Consider the following 23,728-nt stretch of genomic DNA (forward strand, 5'->3'; position numbering starts at 1 on the left):
CCTAATTCTTCCACTAATTCATTCAAAATACAGATCCTAGATTATGCATATAAATCAGGTCATGTTGCTCCTTTCCTCATTTTTTCCCCTAGGAAGTAAGACTTATAATATGATTGACAAAGACAGAAGGGTTGAGAAACGTCTTTATCAAACAAGCCCTATGGTTTGAATTTGCTAGGCTGGAGAGTCAGTGGACAAGTAAGGGGTAGCAATTACTGAAAGTTACACTGTATTCGTTTATATTCATAAAGATATATTACTCCTGTTGCATTGGGATACCCTGTTTCATTACAGAAAGTTATCTCAACACTATACTTTTAAAGTGTTGTTTGTCTTTTTAAAGAAATTGAAATACTAAAACAAATAAAGAAAAACCTCTGGAGTGTAAGGCTAGGGAAATCTGATTCTAACAAACACCTCCTGATGTTGACCTAGGTGATCCATGGATTGTACTTTGGAAAACACTGCTGCAGCTGCTAATCGAAAATGTGAAACTAGAAAGATCGCGTGGAAAGAAATTACAAAGTGAAAAGAGGGGCTAGGCCCTAACTCTAGGGAATTAAGCATTTAAAACTTAAGCAAAGAGATAAAAGTGTCTATAGTCCTTTCCCCCAAATGGTTATCTTTTTCCTATCCACAATTACGGAATTATAATTATGCTGTAAATACAATTTAGGTATATATTATTTATTTTAAAACTTAGAATCATTTTTGGGGGTTGGGGGTCAAAATAACATATGCACATGGTTAAAAGGGAACATAACAAAAAGTAATAGATGTGTCCCGCCCTCCCCGTATTCCTTTCTTATTCTCCAAAAGCAACTTCTTTTAATCTTTTTTTATTTCAGCTCCTGTGGTGATTTTTTTCATGTCTCTACGTAATATTCTTATACTGATCTTTCTTCGTTGCCAACTTTGGACATTGTCAGTTGATTTTCTGCTGTAATAGAGGAGGATTTAAGTTATTTTTACAGCTCTCACTTTCTAAGATTTAGGCTTCTCAGAATTTTTGTTACTCTTCTCAGCCTCTCCACTGGTCATTTTAACTTTAAACAACATAGATGAACATCCTTTTGTTTTTCTGCCTTTATAGACAGCATCCCTTGAGTCGCCCTCTTTAAGAGACGTTTAATGCTTTCACCCTTCCTTCCACCTTCCTCTCTGTTTCACACCTCTGTGAGGTGTATATGCTTTTATGTTGTCAATGTTGGTTACATTTACCCTTTATTCTGTAGCCATTGTTATCTTTTGTAATTTGTCTATGTATTCTAAAAATCGAAATTCAGTATACAATGTTAATAAGTCTTATATGTATATGTACTTTTCTTAGTTTTTGTTAAACTCTTCAACTCTTTAGGGTGGGAAGAAATTTATGAATAAAATTAAGTAATATATCATCTGATCATGACACTTAGCTGCTCAAGACTCTCCAGGGAGTTTCCAGCTTAATTACGGTAAACCCAAAGGCCTGTTGCTTCTGAGCCCTGTATGATTTGGCACCTGCCTTCTTCTTCAGGTTCATCCCTCACTGTGTTCTCCGTGATACATATTTGTTCTAGTCGCAGTCATCTTTTTATTTTTCCTTCAATACACCACGTACACCTCTGCCTTACATATTTTATGCCTTCTACCTAGAACTCTTTCCCCACGTATCTCTGAAGCTTACCTCTCATTTCATTTATCTTTCTCCAGGTGTTTCCTATCAGAGCGTTCCCTGACCAGCCTAATTAAATAACTCCCCACCCCTGATCAGCATCTTTCTGTTTCTTTTGTTTTGTTTTTTCCATACTGCATATCACTGTCCAACATTATAATTATACAAACACACCTATTTATTTGTTCATAGTCTACACATCTGCCCCTCTCTGTCCCAGCACACTGGACCAAAAAAATATCTTGAGAAATTTATTCATCTAATGTCAAGAAGAGTGCCTAGCACATATGTGGTATTTATGATTCATTCGTTGAAGAGGCAAATTGTGTGTTACATCTTAGGTTTTTTTGTCTTTAAGAACCTAATTAGGGTCAAACATTTCTCCCTACCCACAGGAGAATTTTCTAGTGTTAATTTCAAATGAATCCTCCCATAAGGCACAGTTGCCTTTATGATATTCTCAAGTTTTTCAAGCTCTGGATTCTATATCTTCCCGTTTTTAAATTTACTTTCAGGTTTTACTGAGTATATTCTCAAATATTTTTCTTTTTCTTTTTTTTTTTTTTTTGAGGAAGATTAACCCTGAGCTAACTACTGCCAATCTCCCTCTTTTTGCTGAGGAAGACTGGCCCTGAGCTAACATCCATGCCCATCTTCCTGCATTTTATACGTGGGACGCCTGTCACAGCATGGCTTTTGCCAAGCGGTGCCATGTCCGCGCCTGGGATCTGAACCGGCAAATGCTGGGCCACCGAGAAGCAGAATGTTCAAACTTGACCGCTGCGCCACCAGGCCAGCCCCTCAAATATTTTTCTAAGGATGAGTAGAAAGTAAACTTTTCTTACAAGCTTAAACATATCTTTTCTGCTATCACACTGTTTTTTGAAATATTTTGTTGTTATTTCTGTTTTGCATTTAATTTTTAAAATAGGTACTACTTTCTCATGGTACAAAAATAAATTATATAAAAAGCGTACATTGAGAAGTATGGCTCCCCCTACTGTTCTTGTTCCAATTCCTTTCTGTTCCCTAATGCACATAACCACTTGTTTTAGTTTCTGGGATATCCTTCTATTCTCTTTTTTCCATCCTTAATGGAAATATAATTTACAAATAACATTATGTAAGTTGAAATTGTACAGTGTGACAATTGTTACGCATACATTGTGAAATGATTACCCTGATAAGGTTAGTTAACGTATCCATCACCTCACATAATTACCATTTTGTTGTAGTGAGAACATTTGATTTACTATTTTAGTATCTTTCAGATACATGGTCTTGTTAACTGTAATCACCATGCTGTACATTAGATCCCCAGAACTTATTCATCATATAACTGGAAGTTTGCCCTTTTTTGTTTTTAATGCTTTTTATTTTGTTTTTGTTTTGTTTTTGCTGAGGAAGATTTGCTCTGAGCTAACATCTGCTGCTAGTCTTCCTCTGTTTTGTATGTGAGCCACCACCACAGCATGGCCACTGACAGATGAGTGATGTAGGGCCACACCTCAAACCAAACCTGGGCCGCTGAAGCAGATTATGCAGAATTTAACCACTAGGCCACTGGGACTGGCCCTGGAAGTTTGTACTTTTCAACAACATCTCATTTTCCCCACCCTCCAGCCTCTGGCAACCATTAATCTCCTCTCTGTTTCTATTAGTTGGGCATTTTTAAACTCCACATATAAGTGATAATCATACAGTATTTGTCATTCTCTGGCCCTCAGGATTCATCCATGTTGTTGCAAATGGCAAGATTTCCTTTTTCTTTTTAAATGGCTGAATAATATTCCGTTGCATATATACACACCACGTTTTCTTTATTCTTTCATCTATCACTGGATACTTAGGTTCTTTCCATGTTTTGACTATTGTGAATAGTGATGCAATGAACATGAGGGCACAGGTATCTCCTCAAGATAGTGATTTCATTTCCTTCAGATAAATACCCAGAAGTAGGCTTGCTGGATCACATGGTAGTTCTATTTTTAATTTTTTGGGGAACCTCCATACTGTTTTCCATAGTGGCTGCACCAATTTACATTTTTATCAATAGTGCATAAGGGTTTCCTTTTCTCCACATCCTCACCAGCAATTATTTCTTGTCTTTTTGATAATAGCCATTCTAATAGGTGTGAGATGATATCTCATTGTGGTTTTGATTTGCATTTCCCTCATGATTAGTGATGTTGAGCACCTTTTCATGTACTTTTTTGGCCATTTGTATATCTTCTTTACAAAAATGTCTATTCAGATCCTTTATCCGTTTTTTAATTGGATTATTTGGGTTTTTTTTGCAATTGACTTGTGTGAGTTTCTTATTTTGGATATTAACCCCTTATCAAATATATGGTTTGGATATATTTTCTCTCATTCTGTAGTTTACCTCTTTATTTTGATTGATTGTTTCTGAACATCAGTTGTTTCTGTTATTGTACAGAAGCTTTTGAGTTTGATGTAGTCCCACTTGTAGATTTTTGTTTTTGGTGTCCTTTCCAAAAAATCGTTGTCAGGGTCATGGTCAAGAGGCTTTTTACTATGTTTTCTTCTAGGTGTTTTATGGTTTCAGGCCTTATGTTTAAGTCTTTATTCCATTTTGAGTTAATTTTGTTTCTTTTGCATGTGAACATAACGTTTTTCCAACACCATTTATTGAAGAGATTATCCCTTCCCCATTGAGTATTCTTGGCTCTTTTGTTGTAAATTAATTGACCATATGTGCATGGGTTATTTTCTGGACTCTGTATTCTGTTCCGTTGGACTATATGTTTTTTTAATGCCAGTACCGTACTGTTTTGATTATCATAGCTTTTTAATGTAGTTTGAAATCAGGAAGTGTGATGCCTACAGGTTTATTTTTCTTTCTTGAGATTGCTTTGGCTGTTTGGAATCTTTTGTGGTTCCAAACAGATTTTAGGATTGTTTTTTCTATTTCTGTGAAAAATGCCTTTGGAATTTGATAGAGATTGCCTTGAATCCATAGATGGTTTTGGACAATAGGGATATTTTAATAATATTAACTCTTTTGATACGTGAACATGGCATGTCTTTCCATTTATTTGTGTCTTTTTCAATGTCTGTTTATCAATGTTGTGTAGATTTCAGTGTATGGATCTTTCACCTCCTTGGTTAAATTTATTCCCAAGTATTTTATTGTTTTTGATGCTGTTATAAATGGGATTGTTTCTTTTTCAGATAGTTCATTAGTGTATAGAAATGCAACTGATTTTTGTGTGTTGATTTTACATCTTGAGACTACTGAATTTGTTTATTAATGCTAACAGTTTTTTGGTGGACTCTTCAGGATTTTCTGTGTATAAGATCATGTCAACTGCAAACGGAGACAATTTTACTTAGTCATTTCCTGTTAGGTTGCCTTTTATTTCTTTTCTTTGTGTAATTGTTCTGGCTAGGACTTTCAGTACTGTGTTGAAGTAAAGTGATGAAAGTGGGCACGCTTGTCTTGTTTCTAATCTTAGAAGAAAAGCTTTCAACCTTTACTGTTGACTATGATGTTGGCTGTGGGCTTGTCATATATGGCCTTTATTATGTTGAGGTATGTTCTTTCTATACCTAATCTGTGGAGAATTTTTATCATGAAAGATGTTGAATTTTGTCAGATGCTTTTTCTACTTCTATTCAGATGATTTTTATCCTTCATTCCATTAATGTGGTGTATCAGATTTATTGATTTGTGTATATTGAACCATCTTTGCATCCCAGGGATAAATTGCACTTGATTATGGTGTCTGATCCTTTTAATGTGCTGTTGAATTTGATTTGCTAGTATTTTGTTTAGAATTTTTGCATCTGTGTTCATCAGGAATATTGGCCTGTAGTTTTCTTTTCTTCTAGTGTCCTTATCTGTCTTTGGTATCAGGGTAACGGTGGCCTCAGAAAATGAAGTTGGGAGTGTTCCCTCCTGTTTAATTTTTTGGAATTCTTTACATTTAGTAAATGTTTGGTAAACATTTAAAGCCTGTGAAGCCATCTGGTCCTGAGGTTTTTTTTGGTTGGGAGTTTTTTGATTCCTGATTCAATCTCCTTACTCATTATTGGTCTGTTCTGATTTTCGAATTTTTCAAGATTCAGTTTTAGTAGGTTGTATGTTTCTAGGAATTTATCCATTTCTTATAGGTTGTCTAATTTGTTGGCGTATAATTGTTTACAGTAGTCTCTCATGATCCTTTGTATTTCTGTGGTATCAGTTATAACGTCTTCTCTTTCGTTTGCAATTTTATTTGAGCCTTCTTTTTTTTTCTTGGTTAGTGTAGCTGAAGATTTGTCAGTTTTTTTGTTTATCTTTTCAAAAAACCAGCTCTTAGTTTCATTGACCTTTTCTATTGTTTTCTATCCTCTATTTCATTTATTTCTGCTTTGATCTTTGTTATCTCTTTCCTTCTGCTAACTTTATGCTTAGTTTATTTTTCTTTTCCTAGTTCTTTGATGTGTAAAGTTAGGTTATTTATTTGAGACCCTTCATTTTTCTTAATGTAGGCATTTATTGCCATAAACTTCCCACTTAAAACTGCTGTTGTTGCATCCCATATGTTTTGTTTCCATTTTTCCTTGTCTCAAGATATTTTTTGATTTCTCCTTTGACCCATTGGCTGTCCAGAATTGTGTTATTTAATTTCCACATATTGATGAAATTTCCAGTTTTTCTCCTGTTATGATTTCTAATTTCATACCATTGTGGTCAGAAAAGATATTTGGTATGATTTAATTCTTTTGAAATTTGCTGGTACTTGTTTTGTGATCTAACAGGATTTATCTTGGAGGATGTTTTGTGTGCATTTGGGAAGAATGTCTGTTCTGTTTTTGTTGGTTGGAATGTTCTGTATGTGTCTGTTATATCCATTTGATCCAAAGTGTAGTTCAAATCTAATGTTTCTTGTTGATTTTCTGTTTGTATGATTTATCCATTGTTGAAAATGGAATTCTGAAGTTTGCTACTATTCTATTGTCTCTTTTTCCCTTCAGATCTGATGTGGTCATTCTTTTTAATTCTAGACATTCTAATAGATATCTAGTGATATCACATTGTGGTTTTAATTCCCTGCCATATCTATTTTTATATATTCATCTGTATCCCACAAACTTCCTAAGCTCACTTGTTAGTTCCACTACTTTTATTTTAAGATTCTGTAGGATGTTCTACAAAAACAATCGTGTCGTATGAGAATTAAGATAGTTTTACCTTTTTTCCTGTCTGTACTCCTTTTATTTATTTTTTTTCTTGCCTTATTGCACTGTCTAGTACTCTAGTACAGTGTTGAATACAAGTGGTGAGAGCAGACGTCCATATTTTGTTCTGGTCTTAGAAAGCATCTAGTCTTTGATTATTAAGTATGATGGTAGCTTTGGGCTTTTCATAGGTCCTCATTAAATCAGATTGAAAAAGTTTCTACTTTGCTGAGAGCTGTTACTGGAAATTGTTGCTGGATTTTGTCAACTGTCTTTTCTGCATTTATTGTGATGATCATATGGATTTTATTTTTTAGTTTAATAGCATGAATTACATTGATTAATATTTGAGTGTTAAACCATTCTCATATTCCAGAGAAAAATCCTATTTTTTTGTGGTGTATTATCTATTTTTCTATATTGTTCAATTTGCTAAAGTTTTGCTTTAGAATTTTTCCATGTATATTAAGGATATTGGTCCATAGTTTTCTTGTACCAATGAATTGGGAAGCGTATTGTGTTCTTTAATTTTCTGCAAGGATAGGTATATAAAATTCTGATTTTAAAAAAATATTTGGCAGAATTCACCAGTGACACCATGTGGGCCTGGAGTTTTCGTAGTGGAAAATTGTAACTATAGTTCTTTAATAAAAATAGACTCTGTCTTGAGTGCATTTTGTTTACTATGTGTGTTTCAAAGATTTTTTCAGTTTCATCCAAATTGTTGAATTTGTTGACATAAGGTTGTCCATAATATTCCCTTATATGTTTAAATATTTGTAGACTGTATAGTTAGTGATGTCACCTCTCTCATTCCTGATATTGGTAATATGTCCCCCTGCCCCTTTTTTTTCTTGATTAGTTCTGGCTAGAGTTTCATTAATTTTATGTGTCTTCTCAAAGACCCAGCTTCTGGTTTCATTACTTTTCTCTGTTTTGTTTTCTGTTTCATTGATTTCTGCTCTGATATTCATTATTTACAGTCTCCTGCTGACTTTGGGTTTCATTTGCTGTTCTTTTTATCATTTTTTGAGTGGAAGCTGAGGTCATTGATACAAGATCTTTGTGTTTTCTAATATGTGTTTTGGTGTTATAAATTTCCTTCTAAGTACCGCGTTAGCTGCAGCCCATATATTGAGATATGTTGTATTTTTATTTTCATTCAATTCAAAATGCTTTCTAATTTGTTTTGCAGTTTCTTCTTTGACCATCTGTTGTTTCATATTTTCCAAACATTTCTTTGTGTTAATGATTTCTAATTTATTTCCAATTTGGTCAGAGAACATACTTTCTATGACTTGAAGTCTTTTAAATATATTGAGATTTGTTTTATGGCCCATAAGTAAATATTGTCTATATTGAGAAATATTTCTTGAGTACTTAAAACTAGTGTGTATCCTGCTGTTTTTTTAGTTGTTTCAGATGTGATAGTACATCTGGTCCATGTTGCGCCATCTTGACTGAAAGTTGAAGTCTAATTGTTTATTTTTAATTTAGATTCAGTTCACATACCATAAAATTCACCTATTTTAAGTGTGCAATTCAGTGGCTTTTTAGTATATTTGTAAAGCTGTAAAGCCATCACCACTATCTAATTCCAGCATATTTTTGCTATCTGAAAAAAAAGTCCATATGACTTATCATTCACTCCCATTCCCCCTCCACCTAGCCATTGGCAGGCACTAATCTACTTTCTGTCTCTATATAGATTTGCCTTTTCTGGATTTCACGTATAAATGGAATCATACAATATGTGGCTTTTTATGTCTGACTTCTTTCACTCAGTGTAATGTTTTCCAGGTGTGTTGATGTTGCAGTATGCATCATTATTTCATCTTATGGCTGAATAATATTTCATTGTACAGATGTTTTATTATGAGCAAATGGGCAGTCACATTTTGTTTATCCATTCATTAGTTGATAAATATTTGGGTTTCTTTCTCTTTTGGCTATTATGATTAATGCAGCTATGGATTTTTGTGTACAATTTTTGTGTGTCATATGTTTTCAGTTCTCTTGGGTGTATACCTTGCTGTGCAGTTGCTGAGTCGTAGCATAACTGTTTCAGTTTTTGAGGTACTTCCAACTGTTTTCCAAATAGCTGTACTATTTTCCATTCCTACCAGCAATGTCTAAGCGTTCCAATTTCTTGATATCCTTGCTAGCTCTTGTTATTTTCTGGGTGTTTTGGTGTGTCTGTTTAAGTTATTATAGCCATCCTAATGTGTGTGAAGTGGTAATTCATTGTGGTTTTAGTTTTCATGAAGATTTATACTTACATTTCCTTCTAAGAGTTTTATAGTTTTGACTCTTACACATACATTTTGTTGCCTTATATATCCGGTTGTCCGGGCACCATTTACTGAAAAGACTGTTCTTTCTCCATTGAATGGTATTGGACCCCATGTCAAAAATTACTTGACCATAAATGTAAGGGTTTACTTCTGGACTCTCAGTTCCACTTGGTTGATTTATGTGTCTGTGATCATGACAGTACCACACAGCCTTGATTACTGTAGCTCTGTAGTAGATTTTTCTAATTCCTTTTTAGGTGACCTGATGTTGTGTCTCTGGATATAAAATGAATTAATTAAAATAAATTTAAACAGTAAAACTTAAGAAAGACATTTCATTGTGAATATACAGAGTTGTTGTGTTTACTAAATGGCTGTCAGTATGTGTTTTCAGTAAGTTGGTAAATACTGTTTACCGTAGACATAACCTCATTAGTGATATAAATTTTGAACTATCAATTAAGTGAAAGATGGAGTACTTGTTTTTATGTCCAGTTTGCTTAAATTTCTTTTTTGCTTTCTTTTAGGTTAATACAATCTGTTGGAATGAGACTGGAGAATATATTTTATCTGGCTCAGATGACACCAAGTTAGTAATTAGTAATCCTTACAGCAGAAAGGTAAAGTGGTTAAAAAAACAATGTATAATTTAGTGAGAGAAAAAAATCAGGAAGTTCGAAATCAAGAAATTGTACATAATCGTGGAATGGCCATTTGTAACAGAATATCCTTGTAATTTTGCTGGAGTTTGTTTTATAGTGTGGAGGTTATTACATGCACGTCCTTTAATTTCCGTAGGAGAATGTTAGATTTCACTTAGCCTTTTAACTCTAGAAAATTTAAATATACTTCATTTTATCCATGTGGATAAAATTGCCAAAAGTGGCATTATTTCAACCACTCTTTAGGGGGAAAAGATGGTGTGATTTTTTTTTTCTTTTATGCTATTCTACAGAATCTGATCTTCAGCCAAGCAGTTTAAGAAACTGGATTTTATCAGTTGACAAACAGTGGTTGGGTTCTAGTGAAATCCTTCATGACATCCAATTCAATAACCTGAAATATCATATTGGGTTTTAATTAGGATTATCTTCTGATTTTTATTGGCTGTTTTCTGACTTTATATACAGTCATGCACTGTATAACGACATTTCAGTCAACAACAGACTGCATATACAATGGTAGTCTCATAAGATTAGTACCATATAGCCTAGGTGTATAATAGGCTACACCATCTAGGTTTGTGTAAGTGCACTCTGTGATGTTTGCATAGTAACAGAATCACCTAATGATGCATTTTGCAAAACTCATGCCCATTGTGAAGTGATGCATGGCTGTATAGAGGAAGTATACGACTATTTTCCTATCAGTGAGAACGTGGTAGATGTGGCGACCAGAAGTCCTCTTTAGTGTTGGCAATCTTACAGAATAAATTGTTCCTGTATTTCTTATTTTTCCACATTTAAAGAGTTAAGATATTTAAATAAATGTTTGTGATCCTTCAGCCTTGAAAAGAGGTTTATGTTGAGGCTATCCTTGATTAAAAGAGAGGTCATAATTTTATTTCAGAGGTAGCTTTACTTAATTGTCTTGACTTAGCAGAGGGAAACTTGGTGTTTTTGAATCCTGCCTGTCTTAGGTCTGCAATTACTAGGACAGTCTTTTTCTTACAATAGAGAAAATTTCCTGGAATAATGTATACATGGAATGCTTTCTGATTATCACTATCAGAATTTTAACACTTATAGTAGTATACAAAGCACTCATCTGGATACCAGTGGAGTACTTGTTTTTGAAAGGATGCAGAGCTTCACTCTTTTTTTCTTTTTCCTAGATTGTGGTAAAATACATATAAAATAAAATTAACCATTTTTAAGGATTCAGTTCAGTGACATTAAGTCATTCACATTGTTGTGATATCATCACCACCATCCGGCTACAAAACTCTTTTCATCTTGCAAAACTGAACCCTGTACCCATTAAACCTGTTCCTATTAAACAATAACTCCTCATTCTTCCTTTCCCCCAGCCTCTGACAACCACCATTCTACTTTCTGTCTCTATGAATTTGGCTACTCTAGGTACCTCATACAAGTGTTTATACGGTATTTGTCTTTTTGTGACTGGCTTATTTCACTTAGTATAATGTCCTCAAGGTTCATCCATGGTGCAGCATGTGTCAAGATTTCCATTCTTTTTAAGACTGAATAATGTTCCATTGTATGTATATACCACATTTTGTTTAGCCACTCATCTATCAGTGGATGCTTGGGTTTCTTCTACCTTTTGGCTATTGTGAATAATGCTGCTATGAACTTAGGTGTACAAGTATCTCTAGAAGTCCCTGCTTTGAGTTATTTTGTAATATACCCAATGGAATAATTTTTTAAAATCTTATTTCTCCTTTATTTGCTTATTTTTAAAAAAATGAAATTCACGGTTTCCAATAGAATCTGTAGATTTGAAAAGTGATTACTCTTCCTCATTTCCAGTTTGAGACATGATTAATTAGATAATACTTTTAAAGATTTTAAGTATAATAAGACTTTATCTTTTTCACATAGTGGTTTTACTAGATCCAAATTTGCTGTCATAGAGGAATATTTTTTTATTTTAAAACACTGATGATTCATTACGTAGGAAATAAAATTTTTGATCTTGAGTCAAATGTTACCTGTTCTTATTGTTTGTCCCTGTTTTTATTTTTTATTTTTTAGCTAAGGAAGATTAGCCCTGAGCTAACATCTGTGCCAGTCTTCCTCTATTTTGTATGTGGGAGGCTTCCACAGCATAGCTGAGGAGTGGTGTAGGTCTGCACGTGGGATCCGAACCTGCAAATCTGGGCCACTGAAGCAGAGCACATTGAACTTAATCACTATGTCACTGGGCCAGCCCCTTGATTCTATTTTTAGATCCTGGGAGTTCATGGGAAGATTAATTTATTGCAAATGAAAGTTTTGAAACACTTTTTTAAAAGTAGATTTAAGAGATCAGAGGTGTTCTTTATTAATGGTGTCATATCTTAATTATATATATATCATAGATTTCAAATATATAAAAAAGAGAAGTTTCTTTTTCTGAAAGTTACAGGCTAATTTATTTGGACCAGTTCTCCCACTGAAAACAACTAAAAATTGCTTGATTTAAATACTTTAAAGATTGTCTTAGGGGCTGGCCTGGTGGCGTAGTGGTTACGTTCACGCACTCTGCTTCAGTGGCCCAGGGTTCTCAGGTTCGCATCCCAGGCACAGACCTACACCACTCATCAAGCCATGCTCTAGCAGTGTCCTGCATGCAAAGTAGAGGAGGACTGGCACAGATGTTAGCTCAGGGACAGTCTTGCTCAAGCAAAAAGAGGAAGATGGGCAACTGATGTTAGCTCAGGGCCAATCTTCCTCACACACACACACACAAAGTCCTGAAAGTAACAAATAACTGCCTTGATAGTAGGAGATTATCAGTCCAAAATGGAAGGGAAAAGGTGAATCCAAAGAAGAGAGCATGGAAGCCACTCTGCCCTGAAATTATTTGTCAATCCAAGCATATATAAACTTTAGTTTTGATGGCTTTGAAGGTCAAGGTAGGCAGAAACAAATCTCAGGACCAAATCAGGTGTGGATTCCAATAAGAGACTTTGCACAATATGCTGGGACCCCTCCCCCCCCCCCCAAAGGGCCACCTCCTCAGTGTATAGATGAAACAGAAGCAACTTTGCTCTCAGCTACCCTTGAGGCATCTCCTGTAAAAGAAATCCTGAGTCTATAGTGTATGCAAAATTTTTCTTGATTTGGCCTCAGCCAGTTACTTATAGTTTCAGAACACAAATGTTTTTCTTTACTGTCTGCTTTTGTTTGTACTCTTTTCTCTTTGTGGGATGTTCTGCTTTCCCATGCATCTCCCGCTTTCCCATGCATCTCCCAACTCCCTGGCAAATTTAAATTCATGCTTTAAGTCTCAGCTCTTACTGTGGTGTATCTCTAGCTTCCCTAGGCAAATGCAGGCACTCCTTGCTCTATATTCTCATTGCACTTTGTGGATAACTCGATTATTAGATTGAATTATGTTTATTTGCATGTTGCTTATCATTAGACTGTAACTTCTTTGGGACTGTGACACTTGCTTTTGCCTTTTTGTTTCCTCAACGCTTTGTATATTACCTGGCATGAAGTAGGCGCCCAATAAGTATTAGTAAAAGAAAGGCAAGAAATTTCTGTATTCAGTGCCTTATACTGTCTAAAGGTCAGGTTTAGAGGGGGATGATTTTTACCAAGAGATTGAAAAACCAGTGTCTTCTATCTAGATACTCTTGGACCAAACTCAGAGTTTTGGAAGTGTTGTATTATGACATGATGAAGGAGGAAAGAGAAACCTGTTTAGCCAGCTAGATTACCCAGAGTAACCTGATGATCAGCAAAGTGGTAGACGTTACAACTAGTTCACTTTCCCATTTATTACTCATTGCAGTTATCAGTATCGTTTTCATTTCAGATTGAGTTACTCTGCCAACTTCTAACTCTCTAGGGCATTATTCTTAGATGTTTTCTGAATAAGTATTATAATATAGTGATCCAGGGAAAGCACAAATAAGAAAATAAATCCAGCTATTAAACATTGTGACTGTTTGCAAGTGCACATGATTTTTTTTAACAACCTTATTGCTGTTTTACCTCTAGTAGCATGCATTCCTGTGTTGGTTATATAGATTCATTTTCAACAATTAAAAACAAACTCCAGCCTTTGTTGACATTACTAACTGTATACACATCAGTATTTGTTCTTCCAACAATAATCTATTAATAAATTTGGGAGAGAGTGGTACAAAATGGAGTTAACATAGTGGGCAGGGGGTCAGGTAGGCTATAATAAGGAGTTATTTTACTGTAATCAAAATATACAGTCATGGAATGTTTTAACCATGCAAGTGATGCAATTTGCATTGCTAAAAGATAGCTCAGGCTACTCTTTGGAGAGGAGAGTTTCAGTAACATCAGAAGTAGGCCATTGAAATAATCCAGGTGAGAAAGGATGAAAGTTTAGACAAAGGTAGTGGCATTGAAGAAGGTGAGAAGTAATTTGGAATGTATTCTGGGCATGGATTTACTGGTGGGTTTTTATATAATGGATGAGGGAAAGAGAAATGAAGGATGATTTCTTAGTTTTTGGCTTGATCAACTGTGTGGGTGGATATAGGTGCCATTGAGGTGGAGAACACTGATGGGAGTGAGTTTGGAAAGGGACATCTTAAGTCAAGAGATTCATTCAAGAGGAAAAGACTTTAATTTTTTATTCGCTAAATCTTGGTTTAATAAATCTTTTTCAGATTTATTAGTGGTATATGATAGGTTCCTGCTTTTGTTTTTGAAGCTATGCATAAACCTGTTAAATGGAGATAAAAATCACAGATTATTAAGAATAACGTCTGCTAAATGTGACTGACTCAAAGCCAAAGGCCTATCCGACTAAGAAACTAATCAACATGCTCTGTGTAGTGACTTCCTTGATAACCCATGCTAAAATATCTGACAGTTCAAGGCCATGATATCTATCTTGTTTAAAGGTTTTACATTAATTCTTTTCAGTGTTATTTCTTGTACCTTAATTTGCCAGATCTTAATGTCTTACACTTGGAGAGAGGAATGAAAGATTTTAAAACGTTTAACAATTTATATTTTTAACAATTTTTATTTTTATTTTATTTTAAAACAAAGACAAATTTTATTCTCCATTGACTTCGGTTGATATAGGTGCAAAGACCCTCCCCGTTTTTTATTTGTCCCTGATTATCTGTGCATTAATAAGACTTAGAGTGGTCTTCAGCAAATCCTTATTTTGGCCATAACCCTGTAACGCAGGTTTTAAATAAAATGAGGTAGCTTAACGTACTTAAAGTGGTCAGGGTAAATAGTTGCTAATGTTTATGCCAGATTTATTTTCTGATTTGGTGTAGTACTCTCAGCTATGAATTTGGCAGTTAGTGTTAAACAGTAAGTACTTAAACCCAAAATAAAGTTGAAATATAATTTCCTAATTTTGTTTTCAAATTTAAACTTTGCTTTAAAATTTGAAAAAATAATACAATGAACATCCACTAATAGATTTTTTTTTAAGAAAAGCGTTTTGAGAGTAAGTTGGAGGCATCGTGCACTTCATTCATAAATACTTCGGCACATATCTTCTAAGAACAAGAACATTATCCTACATAACTATAATGCAGTTATCACGCTCAAGATATGTAATACTGACTATACAGTTGGTTCTCATTCTTGCAGATTACATATTTGCAAATTTACCTCCTCACTAAAATTTATATGTAACCCCCAAATCAGTACTTCAGTGCTTTCGTCGTCATTCATGGGCATGCACATGTGCAGAGTGGCAAAAACTTTGAGTTGCCCACCCCACATCGACACCCAGGTTCCCAGCTGAAATCAAACAAGGGGACATCCTGCCTTCTTGTTTCAGCTCTCATACTGTAAACATACTATATCCTTTTTGTGATATATTTAGTGTCACGTTTTTTGCATCTTTGTGATTTTTGTTGGTGATTTTGCTGTTTAAAATGGCTCCCCGTCGTTGTGGTGAAATACTGTTTCTGTGTACAAGAAGGCTGTGATGTGCCTTAGGAAGACAATGTCTGAGATAAGTTTCACTTAGGCCTGAGGTATAGTGCTGTTGGCCATGAGTTCAACGTCAGTGAATGAACAGTGTATATTAAATAAGATGTCTTTAAACATAAACACAGAAAACAAGGTTATGTATTGATTGGCTGATGAAAATGTTGTGACCACAGGCTCACAGGAACCTAACCCTGTATTTCCCTAGAAGCAATGATTCAGTACTTGCTAATTCAGTGTTTGTGGTGACTTCACTGAACACAATTGCTGTGAGAATTGACTGGATGCCATTATCATGTCCATATGATTTTGTGTATTACATATATACATACAAAATACATGCACATATATACATATATAGTCCATATTCTAATTTCCCCACTTGTTTCAATAATATTCTTTATTCCTGTTATGCCCCTTTCAATTGAGGCTCCAAGCCAACATCACACATTTCATTTAGTTTTTATATTTCCTTAGTCTCCTTTAGAACAATTAGTCCAACTTCTTGGTCTTTCATGACATTAATATATTAGTTGTTTCATTGTTGTACTGACATATCCAGACAGTTGTTTTATAGAATGTCTCTCAGTAGTTTGGACTTGCCTGATTGTTTCTGCATGAGTAGATTAAATGTTTTTGCTAAGAATTCTCCACAGGTGATGTTGTAGGACATGATATTAGTTAGTCCCCTTATTGGTGGTAAGTTTGATCTCTCCGTTGTGTAGGTACATTGACCGTTTGTTAATAAGCTAACTGTGAGGTGGTGTGTTGAGACTGTGTGAATATTCTGTTTAGTAACAATCTTTCATACAGTGGTTTTAGTATTAATTGATTCTTGCCTGAGTCAGTTGTTATACTGTAGTTAAAAAATAGTGATTTTTAATTCTCTCATTCCTTCCACATTTATAAATTGACGTTATTCTGTAAATAAGAGCATTTCCTTTGTTTCTGCCATCTTTCTGAAAAAATTACTATGGGATTATAGATTTTAATTTTTGTTTAATGTATTATAATCTATCACTGATACTCTTTTTGATGCTCAAATTGCCCCAGTTTAAGTGGGACATTTCAATTCCACTTTGTGTTTTGACATAATCCTTTTTTTTTTTTAAGTTAAATCCATCTATCATACTTTCTTTTTTCTTTTTTTTTTTTTTTAAAGATTGGCCCTGAGCTAATACCTGTTGCCAATCTTTTCTTTTTTCCTTCTTCTCCCCAAAGCCCCCCGGAATATAGTTGTATATTGTAGTTGTGAGTCCTTTTGGTTGTGCTGTGTGGGACCCCACCTCAGCATGGCCGGATGAGCGGTGCTAGGTCTGCGCCCAGGATCCAAACTGGTGAAATGCTGGGCCACCGAAGCGGAGCACGCAAACTGAAGCATTCGGCCACGGGGCCGGCCCTGACATAGTCCTATTTTTTTTTAGCACTTTTTTTAAAGCCCTCCAGATAACCCTATTGCATTAAATTCCCATTGTACAGACATTGTGGGGATGTACCATAATTTATTCAACGTCTCCTGTCTTTTGCTATTATAAATAATAACTCAGTAAATGTGTGTTCTTTTTACAGTGTTGGAGGTATATCTTCAGGTAAATTCCTAGAAATAGACTTGTCTGATCAAAGAGTAAATGCATATGTGCTTTTGTGAAGTATTGCTAAATTCTTCTCCATAGGTCTTGTACCATTGAGTATTCCTACCAGAAATGTTTAAGAGCCTGTTTCCCGATAGGCTTGCTTATATAGTGTGTTGTCAAACTTTTGAATTTTTACCAATCTGATAAGTCAGAATTAGTACTTCAGTGTAGTTTCAATTTGCATTTCCCTTTTGAATAAAATTGGATGTTTTCTCACATTTTTAGGGCCATTTGTATGTCTGTCTGTGGACTATCTATCTGGATCTTTTGCCCAATTAAAAAAAAATTAGGGGACCAACCCAGTGGCATAGTGGTTAAGTTCACATGCTCCACTTTGGTGGCCCGGGATTTGTGGGTTTGGATTCCGGGTGTGGACCTATGCACCACTCATCAAGCTGTGCTGTGGCAGCATCCCACATACAAAATGTGGAATATTGCCACAGATGGTAGCTCAGTGACAATCTTCCTCAAGCAAAAGGAGGAAGATTGGCAACAGATGTAAGCTTAGGGCCAATCTTCCCTACCAAAAAAAAACATAAAACAAAACACTCAAGTTTTATCAATTTGTTTTCCTCTCAGATTTTTTTGCTGAGGAACATTCACCTGAGCTACCATCTGTTGCCAATCTTCCTCTTTTTGCCTGAGGAAGGTTCTCCCTGAGCTAACACCCGGGGCCAGTTCTCCTCTATTTGTGTGTGAGTTGCTGCCACACCATGGCCACTGACAAGTGGTATAGGTCCTCGCCCGGGAACTGAACCCAATCTGCTGAAGCAGAGCATGCTGAACTTAACCACTAGGCCATGGAGCCAGCCGCCTCCTCTCAATTTTTAAGCACTATTGGAGGAATTGGTCCTTTATTTGCAGTGTATGTTGCAAATATTAAAATATTTATTTTTAACTTTATTTCTGTCACAGAAATTCTGACCTTTAAGTATAATTAAATTGGATATTGACACTTCTGCTGTATCCTCATCTGAACTATTTCTTTACTTTGATATTATGATTCATTTAAGTTCACTTAGGGGCCGGCCCCATGGCCGAGTGGTTAAGTTCTTGCACTCTGCTGCGGCGGCCCAGGGTTTCACCAGTTTGGATCCTAGGCAGGGACATGGCACCGCCTGTCAGGTCACAATGAGGCGGTGTCCCACATGCCACAACTAGAAGGACCCACAACTAAGATATACAACTATGTACCAGGGGAGATTTGGGGGAGATAAAAGCAGAAAAAAAAAGTGCACGTTATTTTTATTTCTTCACCTTGAAATGAAATAACTTAATCATCTAGTAAACACCTTCAAAAGTCAATCAGGATAGTCCTTTCTTATTTACTGAGATCTTATGAATGAGTGAGATACACCAAATAGGTGGAAATATGCATATTTGATTTTCACGGCACGATTCCTGTTGATGATGCTCAATCATAACATCTCAGAAGGGAAAAAAAGAAAATAATCTGATTTCATTTTTTTCTATAATAGTTTGGAATCGAATGATAATTTTTCACTGAGATGAGAATGTTAATGAGAATTTATTCCTGTCTATAATCATGTTAAATATGAATATTTCTTTCTTAGAAATGATAAATTACCAAGAACTACTTTTTCTCTGTGTTTTAGGTTTTGACAACAATTCGTTCAGGGCACCGAGCAAATATATTTAGTGCAAAGTTCTTACCATGCACAAATGATAAGCAGATTGTATCCTGCTCTGGAGATGGAGTAATATTTTATACCAATGTTGAGCAAGATGCAGAAACCAACAGACAATGCCAATTTACGTGCCATTATGGAACTACCTATGAGGTACAGTATTATTATAATTATATATGTGATATATATATGTGTGTATGGTTTTGTTTAAGTGTGTCTGTATGCGTAGATGTATTTATACATGTGTAGATTTGTGTTTATGTACACATTTATGCATATGTAGTCAAAGAAATTATTGACAGAATATGTAGATTTCAGTAAAATATTTGAGAAAATGTATCTTGATAAACTTGTTAATAAAATTAGGAAATAAGATGTAAGTAATAGTAATAGGATTTGTAGTTGTTTGAATACCCTAAGGAAACAGTTGTGAGCGTTTAAAGATGCTTCTGTTTCTGTGCTGTATAGCCTCTTAAATGCTTTCCCACTGTCTTGCATAGGGTCATTGCTGGCATGCTTATCAAATTTCACAAGCCAGGAGGGGCACTAGTACCCTAGACAGTAGAATCAGGTTCCTAAAGGATATTAATAAGCTCAATCCCTGAACTGAATTGAATGAAGTGAAATGAATTTGGCTCAATCACACTGCTCTATTTGGTTCAGAAAAATTGCGCACTCTTCTGAACGCTCTTTTAAAATATTTTCATGTCATTTCTCTGTATCAAGTCATTTGTTGATTTCCCATTATTTGTGTCAACCTGGTATATCTTTTTCCATCATTTGAATTTCAGTTCTGTATCTTCCTGTTTTGGTGTGTATTTATATAAAAAGAGTATTATATATTCTCATGATTTTGGCCTTTAACTGGAGATTTCAGTCAAATTATATTTATTGTGAGTATTGATATATTTGGATTTATTTATATATTTTGTTATATGTTTCTATTTTTTAAAAAAAAGTTTCCTATGTTAATTCCTTCTTTCTCTTTTTGCCTTCATTTTGAATTGCTTGAGCGTTTTGTCCATTTTGTTTCTGCTACTTGATTGGAAGATAGGCATACATGTTTTACAAGAATAGTTAACAAAGTGTAAAGTCAATAAGTATGTTTGTGTCTTCTGAATAAAGCACCTTAGAACATTCTAATCTCTTCATCCCTTGTCCAATTTTATATTGTTGAGACTTTAGTTATATCATATTTCTCCCTCATGAACTAAATACTATCGTTTCATTAGTGAGTGCTTAGATTTGCCTATGTATTTACCAATACCTCTGGCTCTTCTCCCACACGATTTCCATGCAGGGTCATTTTGTACCTAAAGTACATCCTTTACCATTTCCTTTAGTGAGGGTTTGTTGATAGAAAACTATTTTAGTTTCTTCTTTTCTTTTTTTTTTTTTAATAGACTGGCACCTGGGCTAACAACTGTTGCCAATCTTTTTTTTTTTTTTTTTTCGGCTTTATCTCCCCAAACCCCCCCTGTACACAGTTGTATATCTTAGTTGCCGGTCCTTCTAGTTGTGGGATGTGGGACACCGCCTCAACGTGGCCTGATGAGCAGTGCCATGTCCGCCCCAGGATCCGAGCCCTGGGCCGCCGCAGTGGAGCGCACAAACTTAACCACTGAGCCACGGAGCCGGCCCCTAGTTTCTTATTTTCTTTTTCTTCCCTTCATCATTTTCTTCCCTTTTTATGCTTTTCCAGAAAATGTCTTTTTTTAAAGCAGTTCTTCAAAGGTAGTTTTGCTGGATATAGATGTCTAATTTGGTAATTATTCTTTCGGGTGCTGTTCCACTGTATTCTGACTTCCATTGCTGAAGTTGAGAAGTCACCCTGAAGTCTAATTCAGGTTCCTTTATAGTTAAAATGTCTCTTTTCCTTGACTGCTTTTAATTCTATTTTTCTTTTTTCTTTTAAATTTTTTTCATTAATGTTACAACATAGTATCTAGATTTGGGTTTCCTTTTTGTTTTTCATACTTGGAATTTTTTTATGTTCTTGGTCTGAGAAATTGGCATCTCGAAAAATGTGGGAAATTTGCTGTCAGTAGGTCTTTGGTTATTCTTTATTATTCTCTCCATTTTTTCCTTCTGGAATTCTGATTAGATGTATGTTAGACCTTCTTATTCCGTCCACCGTTAAACTTTTTTTTTTAATTCAAGTACAAAACACATAGGAAAAATACGTAAATGCTAAGTATTTAGCTCAGTAAATTATCACAAAGTGAAGCTATTCATGTAATGACCACCTACATGGTGAAGAATATAAAGCATTAGGTATTCCAGAAGCTACCTCATCCTGACTTCTAACATCCTGAGTTTCTCTGTTTTTGATACCCTAGTTTCTCTGTTTTTGAACTTTATATAAATGGAGTCATACTGTATGGTCTTTTGTTCATTTGTTGATTGTTATTGTTTGTATTTAACTTCTTTTGCTGAACAGAATCTTACTTGTATATTTGTAAAATTCATCCATGTTGGATGCAACTATAATTTGTTCATTTTCATTGCTGTGTAGTATTCTATTGTATGAATATAATACAATTGATTGATGTGTTTTACTGTGGGTGAAAATTTGCAATTTGATTTCCAGTTTGGAGAGCATTCCTTTCCATGTCTTTGTGTAGATAAGTGCATTCACTTCGTGGGGTATATTCTTAGAGGTAAAATTGTTTGGTCGTAGGATACGTATTTGTTTATTTTAGAGATAGTGCCAGATAGTTTCCTGAAGTGATTGTAAGAATTTACATTCCCACCAGTAGCATATAAGAGTTGCTATTGCTCCTTATCTTTGCCAACAATTGGTATTGTTAATCTTTGATTTTGGCAGGTTTTATAGTGTCATCTTATTATGATTTCAAATGCCTTTAGCTGTTGATGCTGCTGAGGTTGAGCATCTCTTCATATGTTTATTGGATATACTTTTTTGTGAAGTGCCTATTAAATTTCTTTTCTGATTTTTCTATTGGGTTGTCCATCTTATTTCATTGTTATTATTGATTTATAGGAGTTTCTTATATCTTCTGCATAAGATCTTCTGCATAATTTATAAGATATATTTTCCTACTCTGTGGTTATATTTTCACTCTCCTAATAGTGTCTGGTTTTTGTTTTTTCTTAAAGATTTTATTTTTACCTTTTTCTCCCCAAAGCCCCCCAGTACATAGTTGTATATTCTTCGTTGTGGGTCCTTCTAGTTCTGTTAATAGTGTCTTTTGATGAACAAAAGTTCTTAATGTTGTCTGATATATTGGTCTTTTCTTTAATTTTTAGTGCTTTCTGCATCCTGGTCAAAAAATCTTTTCCTTTCTCAAGATTGTGAGAGCATTTTCCTATTTTCTCTTTTATAAAATTTGTTTTATATTTTCCGTTTAGATCTTATAATTCACCTGGATTTGATTTTTGTGATAATATGAAGTAGGAGTCAACTTTGGTTTTTTAGTATGATTTTCTTTTGTATTAACTGAAGTTTTTTCTTGGGAACTTAATTCAGAGTCCCAAACAGCATACAGGCAAAAGAGACATCCTATATAAGGACATTTTAATAGTGTATACCCATTTACCAAAGATGTTTTTTGATGAATGCATATGCACTGTAATTGGAATAGAATTTTTTTCCAAGACTGAAACTCTATGTTCATTGAACAACTCTCTTATTCCCCCTTTCCCCAGCCCCTGGCAACGACCATTCTACTTTCTGTTTCTAAGAGTTTGATTATTTTAAATACCTCATATAAGTAGAATCGTGCATTATTTGTCCTTTTTTTCCTGGCTTATTTTAGTTAGCATAATGTCCTCAGGGTTCATCCATGTTGTAGCATATGACAGGATTTCCTTCTTTTTTAAGGTTTACTACTATTCTGTTGTCTGTATGTACCATATTTTCTTTATCCATTTACTCATCAGTGGACATTTGGGATCCTTCTACCTCTTGGCTATCGTGAATAATGTTGCAATGAACATGGGGGTGCAAATATCTCTTCCAGATTCTGTTTTCAGTTCTTTTGGATATATATACCTGGAAGTGGGATTGCTGGATCACATGATAATTCTATTTTTAATTTTTTGAGGACTCTCCATGCTGTTTTCCATAGTGGCTGTATGATTTTACATTCAGATTTCTTCACATTTTTGCCAGTACTTCTTTTTTTCTGTTGTTTTTTTTCGCCCCCGCTAGTGGCCGTTGCAGTAGGTGTGAGGAGGTATCTCATTGTGGTTTTGATTTGCATTTGCTTAATGATTAGTGATGTTGAGTATCTCTTTCTGTGCTTATTGGTCATTTGTGTATCTTTGGAGAAATGTCTGTTCAAGTTCTTTGCCTATTTTTAAATTGTATTGCTTTTTTGTTGTTGATTTGAAGGGGTTCTTTATATATTTTGGATGTTAACTCTTTATCAGATATATGGTTTGTATTTTCTCCCTTTCCATAGGTTACCTTTTCACTCTCTTGGTTGCTTCCTTTGCTGCGCAGAAGTTTTTAAGTTTGATACAGTCATGTTTGTCTATTTTTGCTTTTGTCACCTGTGTTTTTGGTGTCATATTCAAGAAATTATTGCCAAATAATTTGTTACAAAGCTTTCCCCTGTGTTTCTTCCTAGGAGTTTTGTAATTTCAGGTCTTACATTTAGGTCTTTAATCCATTTGAGTCAATTTTTGTATATGGGGTAAGGTAAGAGTCCAACATCATTCTTTTGCATGT

General features: G+C 34.8%; 1 protein-coding gene across 28 annotated transcripts in view; it reads left to right on the forward strand.

Moving 5' to 3' along the window:
• The window catches only part of DCAF6 (DDB1 and CUL4 associated factor 6), a 146,842-nt gene that overhangs the window by 13,016 nt on the left and 110,098 nt on the right, over window positions 1-23,728 (forward strand). For 27 of the 28 annotated variants that reach the window (XR_011438959.1, XR_002807822.2, XM_070267643.1 and 24 more), the window contains exons 3-4: window positions 9,663-9,755; window positions 19,000-19,185. Coding sequence is in view for 12 of the 28 variants with exons in the window: in XM_023640498.2 (XP_023496266.1) it covers window positions 9,663-9,755; window positions 19,000-19,185 (279 nt within the window). In the remaining 16 variants the exon portion in view is untranslated. Of the gene's footprint in view, window positions 1-9,662; window positions 9,778-18,861; window positions 19,186-23,728 lie in introns of all 28 variants that reach the window. The other variant, XM_070267640.1, reaches the window with a different exon arrangement.

This window comes from Equus caballus, chromosome 5 (genome assembly GCF_041296265.1).
Source record: "Equus caballus isolate H_3958 breed thoroughbred chromosome 5, TB-T2T, whole genome shotgun sequence".
In the NCBI taxonomy this organism is placed as follows: domain Eukaryota; kingdom Metazoa; phylum Chordata; class Mammalia; order Perissodactyla; family Equidae; genus Equus; species Equus caballus.